At 20.3% G+C, this 10,000-nt stretch overlaps 4 protein-coding genes across 4 annotated transcripts; 3 read left to right on the forward strand and 1 right to left on the reverse strand.

The window, feature by feature from the left end:
* Window positions 1–18: 18 nt before the first annotated feature.
* On the forward strand, window positions 19–1,572 carry PF3D7_1009100 (conserved Plasmodium membrane protein, unknown function; the record flags this gene model as incomplete). The annotated part of the gene is made up of 1 exon (XM_001347337.1): window positions 19–1,572. One exon carries the CDS (start codon window positions 19–21, stop codon window positions 1,570–1,572), a length of 1,554 nt encoding a protein of 517 aa, XP_001347373.1.
* Window positions 1,573–2,363: 791 nt separating this feature from the next.
* Window positions 2,364–5,111, forward strand: PF3D7_1009200 (ribonuclease, putative; the record flags this gene model as incomplete). The annotated part of the gene is made up of 1 exon (XM_001347338.1): window positions 2,364–5,111. The coding sequence occupies one exon, from the start codon at window positions 2,364–2,366 to the stop codon at window positions 5,109–5,111; it is 2,748 nt and encodes a 915-aa protein (XP_001347374.1).
* Window positions 5,112–5,405: 294 nt separating this feature from the next.
* On the reverse strand, window positions 5,406–7,208 carry PF3D7_1009300 (conserved Plasmodium protein, unknown function; the record flags this gene model as incomplete). The annotated part of the gene is made up of 1 exon (XM_001347339.1): window positions 5,406–7,208. The coding sequence occupies one exon, from the start codon at window positions 7,206–7,208 to the stop codon at window positions 5,406–5,408; it is 1,803 nt and encodes a 600-aa protein (XP_001347375.1).
* A 1,652-nt stretch (window positions 7,209–8,860) lies between these two features.
* On the forward strand, window positions 8,861–9,949 carry PF3D7_1009400 (zinc finger protein, putative; the record flags this gene model as incomplete). Its single annotated transcript, XM_001347340.1, has 1 exon — window positions 8,861–9,949. One exon carries the CDS (start codon window positions 8,861–8,863, stop codon window positions 9,947–9,949), a length of 1,089 nt encoding a protein of 362 aa, XP_001347376.1.
* Between the last annotated feature and the right edge of the window lie 51 nt (window positions 9,950–10,000).

Below are 10,000 nucleotides of genomic sequence, written 5' to 3' on the forward strand. Positions count from 1 at the left end.
CAAATCGATACTACGATAATGTCCTGGTATTCTCTACTCACATTGTTGCTCGTTTCCTCCATTCTGTATATCCAACATGTAACATGCCTGTATGTAGAAGATACCCTAAAAATTTCCCTTATGAATATAAAATCGGGGGATTACATAAAGCTGTGTTGTGATATTTTTTGCTCCTTTTATAAATATGATATATTTAAAAAGACATTTTTTTTTTTAAAAAAAGAGAATAATATAACGCTATATAATTGTTATGGCGTTATAAAAATTTATTATTCTAAGAAATATTTATTTTATTTCTCTACATATATAAATGTGGAGCAAAATAATATTATTGAAATTATCGATTCTTTTGATAAGGTAAAAATCTCGAGATATGTTTTTTTCACACCTCTTTTTGAATATATTACTACAAAAAAGAATAATATGGTTTATTATATTCCTTTTGGGTATTATAAATTCGGGAAATTAAAAAATAAAATGTTAAACGATAAAAAGACACATAATAATAATAATAATAATAACACATCTTTAATAATAAATAATCAGAAGATTTATTATACATATGAACAACATACAAAGCAAATTAATAAATTTAAAGAGGATATATTTAAACATAATAAATATAAACAAGATAGAAAAAATAATAAGTACACAACAGTCAGAAAATATAAAAAATGCACAATATTTAGAAAAAATTGTTTTACATATATCATTCCATTATTTTTTTATTATATTAAAAGTATGAATTTAAAAAAATGCATACCTCAACATATTAAATATAATATCCATACAAGTAATAATAATAATAATAATAGTAATAGTAATAATCATTTTTCTTCTTCTTCTTATTATTATTATTATTATTGTTGCTGCTATTTTTTTTATTATACCAAGAAGAAGCATTATATATTGTCTTTGGGACACAACAAATTATTACTTCAAAAAATCATTTTTAATAAATGTAAAATATTTCAACATATAATTGAACAAAATGAGAAAAATAAATTAAGATTATATATGTATGACAATATAATATTTCATAATAATATGATGAAAAAAAAAAAACAATATAACAATTTTGTGGAAGCAGAAATTTATAAATTCTTAGAAATATTACTCTTTAGTAATTCTTATAAGAAGCCCCATATTTTATATTCAAAAGATATGGAAATAATAGAATCACATACGGTAAAAAAGAATAATAGAAAGGATATTAAAAATTATAACGAGAATAAAAGGATCAAAATAATAGTTAATTCATCAAATTATAAATATGAAAAAACACAATCCATATTATTTTTATTAATTTGTCTCCTCTTTATGTTCTTTTTTCTATTATTTATTTATGTAATTATAAGGAAAAAACAAAATAAAAAGAATGTACAAAATAAAGAAATCAACAAAAATACATATAACGAGAAAAATTTAAAAAGACTGGCTGAAATACATGTAGAATATAAAAAAAAAATACAAACAAATCTTGGATCTAAAATAAAAGATATTACGAATCGTGATTTAATAAAATTAATAACATATAATAAAGCAGACTCTATTGTCGTATGTCAACCATAAGGGGAAATAAAATATAAATTATCATATATATATATAAATATATATATATATATATGTATATTTTTATTTTTATTTTTTAATTTTATTTATATTAATTTTATTTTTTATAATCTTCTACATTATTTTACATTTATACAATATATATAAATAATATTTATATAATTTTTTTTGGAAAAATTGCGACGTATATTATTTAATTCATATAACATTAGTCAAATATATAATATAAATAATAATTTATGTTATATATATTGATAATAGTTTTTTTTTTTGTTACATAAAAATTTAAACATATATATATATAATATATATATATATATATATATTATGATATTTTATATATTAAATTTTTTATTTTATATTTTATGATTTATATTTTTTTTTCTGTTGTTTTTTTTATTTTTTATTTTATATTTTATATTTATTATTTTTTTAATTTTTTTTGTTTCTTGTTGTAAAAAGGAAATACATTATATTATTTTATATAACGCGAACAAATATATTTTATAAAAAATATAATGTCGTGTCATACTTCAAAGAAAACATTTTATTTATAAAAAAAAAATGACTTCATAATATGTAAAGACTACATATAAAAGAAATATAATATGATATAACAAAATTTATATTATACGAAAAAAAAAAAAAAAAATATATATAAATATAATTATATATATAATATGTATTTTAGAAACATATAACATATATATATATATATATATATATATATATTTATTTATTTATATTTATTTTTTCCTTTTCTGTGATGGATTGCAGTACTGTTTTTAAAAATGATCGACACTTTTGAAATAACAAAATTGTGTTTTTCTGAACACATGAGCAGTCACCTAATAAAAATGGGATCTTATAATATTTTATGTGACGTACCTTTAGATATGAATGAAATATTAGAAATTCGTGAGACCATACCAAAGGAGATTAATAAAACCAATGTTATTTTGGATAATAATAATAATAATAATGATGAATATTCGTCTTATAATTCTGACAATAGACATAACGATGGATACATAAATATCAGTAATTTAGAAACTTCTCCAGGTTTGTCAAAAAAATTATTATTAAACATAAGTTATATTCCTATGAAGATTCATATTATATTAATTTCTTGTGTAGAAGGTTTTATGGGTTTACCAATATTATGTAAATATTTAGATTTTAGAGATACGCACATAATATGTACAAAACCTGTGTTTACCTTTTCCATGTGTGCTGTAGAATGTTTACAAAAACAAGAGAACTATATACCTGAATGGGATGATGAAAAGATCAACATAAAAAATATGGATACATCCCAAATAAAAAATGAAGAATATTTTCATACAAAATGGAATTTTAAAAATTCTTTACATCTATTGTCTTATAAAGAAAATGTTTCGTTTAAACAATGTGATGAAATATTAAATATCACTCTATGTAGTAGTGGTCACTCATTAGGGAGTTCAAATTTTTTTCTATCAACAGATTATTTGAATATATTTATTGTAAATAAAAGTTCTTATAATATTAAAAGACATACTTCTTCCTTTGATTCAAGTATGTTAAATAAATGTAATTTTGTTATATTCACTTCATTTTTATTATCCAAACAATTACAATATTATGTAGACCAAACAGATCCTCATTATAATAGCACAAGCTGTTCTCCACAAAATAATGTGGATATTAATCATAATGAAGCTAATAGTAATAATAACCAAACATGTGATAATAATAATAATAAAAAAATATTTGATAATAATAATAAAAAAAAAACATGTGATAATAATAATAAAAAAATATTTGATAATAATAATAACAATCCATGTGATAATAATAATAACAATCCATGTGATAATAATAATAATAACCCGTGTGATAATAATAATAATAATAATAATCCTATTTGTAGCAATGATCAGGCCACGCATTCTCCCAAATCATCTAACACAACACAGGCACATAATATGAAACAATTAATACTACAGAAAATACAAATACATATAGAAAAATCATATAAAGATAGCTTAAACAAAATATGCTCACTTGTATTAAAAACAATAAAAAATAAAGGATGCGTATTAATACCTGTTGATTTACATTTTCTATATTTTATAGAGTTAATTGAATTAATTGGAGTTATTATAAGTAAACATCTACCAAAAGAAGAGCAAGTGTTGATTTTTAGTGTTCTGTCAAATATTCAAGATGTCATACATCAATTAAATTTATTTGCTGAATGGGTCGAAGAATCACGTAAAAAAAAATGTAGTAAAATATTGAACCCTCAAGGTCCATTTTCTATAGATATTATGATTAAAAATAATAGATTGATTATAGGAAATAATATTAATGATATAACTAAACAATTTAGATATCCATGTGTTTGTTTTATACATGACTCTTCATTACGATTTTTTGAATCATCATTGTTATTAGAAAAATGGGCCAATGAACAAAATAACACATTAATATTAGTAGACCCTTTTTATGATCCTATAAAAGTTCTATATCCTTTTAAAATATATGAAAAAAAAATAAATGTCCATTATTGTCCCCTTTCATGGGATCTTAATGAATTTCATATAAAAGATATAATTATGAGTAATACGAAAAATGTAAATGTTACAAAGGATACATCTCATAAGAATATAAATAATAATATAAATAATAATATAAATAGTAATATAAATAGTAATATAAATAATAATATAAATAGTAATATAAATAATAATATAAATAATGATATAAATAATAATAAAAGTAATAGTATTAATAATAATGATACACATGTGTGTGTTTATATCTTGCCCGAAACATCCAAGCATATTTTTACAGATATATATCAAATGTCCAAAAACGAACTACCATTAGCATATCAAAATGTTACAATTCAAAAAGACAATAACAATTATAATAATCATAATAATCACATAGACATAGATCAAGACACATTTCGCAATATTTTATTCATACAACCATTTGAAAAAAAACAAATAGCATTCGATAAATTTGAAAATTTCAACCAAAAAATGATACCTGTACGTTTTTCTCCAGGAGAAACAAAAAAATTAGAAAGGATTCTCAAAAAAGTAGACGACTTTTTCTGTGCCAATATTAAAGCTCAATATACTTGCTCATTCATCGGGGACTATATAGATGAAGATCATATAGAAGAATTTAAAGTAGATGAACTAGAGGGGCAAAATAAATATGAAATAATAAACGATGAACAACATGATATTTCAAATGAACAACAAATTAAATTAATGGTGGGCTCTATAAATGTAGATGTACTTACAAGTAATTTATTACAATCTGGATATAATAAAAATGACATCCTTGTCGAGTATCAACAAAACCAAGAAAAAGACACTGACACAAATAATAACGTTATATGGTCCATTACAATCAACTCTATTAAATCCAAAATTATTTGTCACGATCAATATGATATTGAAGTCTGTACAAATAATATAGAATTTAGAGAGAAAGTTAAGGAGATATTTTACAAATTAGTAAACCAGATAATAGAATGATAAAATGATGTATCTGTGTATGTTTATTTTGTTTTTTTTTATATAAACATAAAATGAATAATAAAATAAATAAATAAATAAATATAAATATATATATATATATATATATATATATATATATGATTAACTTGTTTTTTTATTTGAATTCATGAAAAAAAAAAAAAAAAAAAAAATTTTATATATTTATATAAATTTATATATATTTATATATAATTATTGACATATATATAATATTAACTTATTTATTTATTTTTTTTTTTTTATTTTTTTTTTTTTTTTTTTTTTTTTTTTTCTTTAAAATTTTCTCTTCCAATTTCTTTTGTCCGCATGAAAATTTCCCCATATCTGACCATGCAAACGCACACGCTTCAAATATCCAGGAGGGTGTTTTTCCATTTTGTCTTTTCGTTGCTTAAAATATAAATAATAATCTGGTGATATTTTTTGCACATCATTTATAGTACCATTTATCTTCAATAAATTATCTTGTGTTAAGGTAGCTAAATATTTTGTTTTAAAATATCCATTTTCATCAAAGGATTTCTGTGTTATATTTTTATTATTATAATATTGTGTAAATAAATGATCAGATTTAATTTTTAACAAACTTGTATCTTTATCTATTTCTATATTTATATTTGGTGCTACATATCCAGCTATATTTCTTTCATATTTTATATTATCTTCTATTAATTTCGTTACATTTGTTAAACAAATAGTTCCAATTTCTTGTATTATATACCTTTGATATATTTTTGCATTAATAAAAATATTTTTTAGTTTTTCTAAATATTCTTCTTTTATTCCTGGCATTATTTCATTCCCATTAATCAAAACTATTTGTATAGAACAAGCTTTTTTATTAATAAACTCATTCTTTGTTATATTATTTATATCTGAATTTTCAAAAAAATTAACAAAATCACGAATTAAATAATTATTACATACAATAGTAGTAATCGGTTTTTTGGCATTATATATTTCTTCAAATAAACTATTGGCATCTATAAAATTATAATCATTTTGATTAAAATCATTTTTAAGGATTATATTATGAACTGAAAAATTGTGACTTTTTCTTTTCTTCATATGTTTTGTAAACCATTTCATATAATTATTATAATTAAAAAATTCCTTTTTCTTTATTTCAGGAAACATAATAGTTCCCCCTCCATACAACACACTAAACAGAACTTCAAAATATTGTATATTATTGGTTGGTATACAAAAAAAAATATTATCATTTTTATTAAAGTTTAGTAATTTGTGCAAATTTTTTGATTGTTCATATATAGATGATAAATAAAATTGGATACTTCTATCACATTCGTTTTGTTTTGATAATTGAAAATGTATGCATGGATTATTTTTTTCTAATTCCTTTATATATATATCTTTTAATAATAATATATTATTATTATTATTATTATTATTGTTATCATTTTGTATATTATCTATTGATTTGTATTTTTCATCATGAGTATTTGTTTTCTCATCCATCATTGTAATTTCTTTCTTCTCTTTATACAAATACTTATTTCCAAAATTAATTCTCCCTTCTTTTAAATGGTCTAAATATTGTTCATGTGTTAATACATCAGGTTTATCATATACAATTAAATAGGGTATTTGTAAATTGAATGATATTTCCTCTATATAATGTTTATAAAATGGATGACTTAATATTAAATCAATATTATTTTCTGATATATAAAAAGCATACTTTTCTTTTATTTGTTTACACTTTTTTATAGGACTAGGAATACAAATGTAATCATAATTATTTGTTAACACACAAAAATTTATAAGAAGCTGAGAATAACATGGTGGAAATAAACAACCGATTTTTTTTTTTCTTATTCTATTTGTTCTTGTTCTTATTATGTTCCTTTTTTCTTCGTCTAAATTCTCTTTATCATTATTATATATATCATCATTCAATTTAAAATAATCATTTATATAATATAATAGTTTCTTGTTTATCATATTAACTTCATTAAAAAATTCAGCACAAGAAACATATACATTATTTGTGTATATGTTGAACGAGTTATTAACCGACATTTTAAATGTGCTAAAATTATTTCTTTTTATCATAAAGCGACATTTGGAAAATATATATCCTAGCATTTTTCTCCTTCCCCATAAAACAAAAATATACATAAATATAAATATATATGTATGTATATTTACCTTTTTATGTTTTGTTAAATTATTATTACTTTATAACTTAATTAAAATAAAAATTCTGAATTGTTCAGGTAAAATTTCATATTTTCAAATTATATTCCCCATTTTAATTATAAAGTATTATACATAATTTATTCAAAAAAAAAAAAAAAAAAAAAAAAAAAATCTTAAAGTATGAAATTACAACTTCGAAAAATATCTTATATATATAAATGGAGCTTAAGACATTTGATATGGATTAAAGTTATATGTAAATAGATTCTCATACATATATATATATATATATATATATATATATATATATATATATATGTATATTTATTAATTTATTTATTTTATACTACCCAGATGAGAACAAATTATCAAGCAATATTCTTATGGAGGTATAAAATAATACATTTAATTATATGCCTCTTCGTATTTTTAAAATGTTATCATTTTAATTTTATATTATAACACTTTTATATATAAAATTACATTATTAAATGGTAAAAATAAAATCAAGCTTCTACGAATAATATGACTCATTTAAGAAAAAAGACTTCTAAATGGTCAAAGGAATATAACATATATATATATATATATATATATTATTGGAATAATATAATTATAAATGTATAATACATAATTTATGTAATTTATACAATTTCGTTCCTTTACTTTTATTTGTCCTAATAATACACAAAAAAATAAAAAATATATATATATATATATATATAATACTATGATCATATTTATTCGAATATATTTTTGTTTTATACAACAAAAAATATATATTGTTCAAATTACTTTTCGAACTTTCATATATTAAAAAAAATAATATAATATAATATATATATATATATATATATATATATAATTATACAATGCTGAGATAATATAAAAAAAAAAAAAAAAAATTCTTTTTCCTTTTAAAGGCATTACTATTATATTTCTATACATCATACATATTATAAATATATATATAATATAATAATATATATGCATATATTTATATATGTATGGTAAATTTATTAAAGTGTCCTTTCAAATAATAAATTAATGTATGGATATTTTTTTCGAAAGTACAAAAAAAAATATTTCCTTTTATTATTATGTTATATTAGCATAGTGAAAATCTGAATAATTTATAATTATCTATGGGGTTATGACTTATATCATTTTCTTAATATTTTTTTTGAATCTTTTAAAGATGCTTTTGCATATTAGTATAAATATCGACAATATATAAGTTATTAATTCAACAGAATATATTATATAATAATTATTTATTAACTTTTTTATTATTTAATTTGAGTTTTTTTTTTTTTTTTTTTTTTTTTTTTTTTTTTTTTTTTAACCTTAAATTATGTAATATTAATATTTATAAATTTAAACACAAAAATAAAAAAAAAATATATATATATTATATATATATATATATCTATATATATGTATGCATATATATTATTTTAGAATACCTTAATTTTAAAATTGTAAAATATTAGTTATAATATATATATATATATATATATATATATATATCGATTGATTTACTTATTCATTTATTTGTATTACTTATGGGTAGAAAGAAGAGGAAGTTAAATATCGATTTAAAACCCTTTTGTTACTATTGTGATAGAGAATTTGATGATGAGAAAATTCTTATACAACACCAGAAAGCGAAACATTTTAAATGTTTACATTGTAATAGAAAATTAGATATGGCAAATGGTTTAGTTGTTCATATGATGCAGGTACATAAAACGAATTTAAAGAGTGTTCCGAATGCGTTACCTAAAAGAAATGACCCAGAACTTGTAATAAGAGGTATGAATGGTGTACCTACAGATATTATAGAAGAAAATTTAATTAAATTAAAACAAAAATTAGGTGATAAAAATATTAAAAGACAACAGAGAGTTAATTGGGCACAAGTTACCATGGCACCTACCATGGAACAATTTTTAAAACAAGCACAAATGGGTAATTTTTCTTTTCCTGGTTTTAATTCACCTGTTTTACCTACAAATAATAATATATTAACAAATACATTAGATATAAATAATAAGAGTACCTTACCGAATATACCTTTATATATACCTAACACTACTAGTAATATTAATAATATTAATAATATTAATAATTTACTTCAACAGCCTATAGGTAATAATATCATATATCCACCAAAAAATTCAACACTTCTTAATATGCCCATACCTCCTATAAATAAAAATAATATCAATAATCACGTTGTTACCAATCCCAATACATTCACCCCTTCTAATATTCCACCAAATATAGCACATAAATATAGTGCAAATATAAATTTATTACCAACAAATATAAATCAACATAATCCTATGTATATGCCTCCAGGATTATATCCACCACCTATCCCTCCTTTAAACCATCCCTCAATCCCTCCGACCCATATACCTTCCTCAACATACCCAACAAAAATGACACCTATACAACAAAAGAGACCAAGTACTAAATGGGACGTACCAGAACCATCTGAAGGCGATCCATCAATACTTAAACATAATAAGGAGGATAGTACAGAGAATAAAAATGAAGAACCCCACAAAGTTTCCCAAGATGATGATCTAAAACAAAATGAACAAAAAGATAACCAAGAAAAAAATCATACACAAAATTGTGAATAATAAAAAATCAAAAACAAAACAAAATCGATATTTTCATAACTTTATACGATT

This window comes from Plasmodium falciparum (genome assembly GCF_000002765.6).
Source record: "Plasmodium falciparum 3D7 genome assembly, chromosome: 10".
Taxonomy (NCBI): domain Eukaryota; phylum Apicomplexa; class Aconoidasida; order Haemosporida; family Plasmodiidae; genus Plasmodium; species Plasmodium falciparum.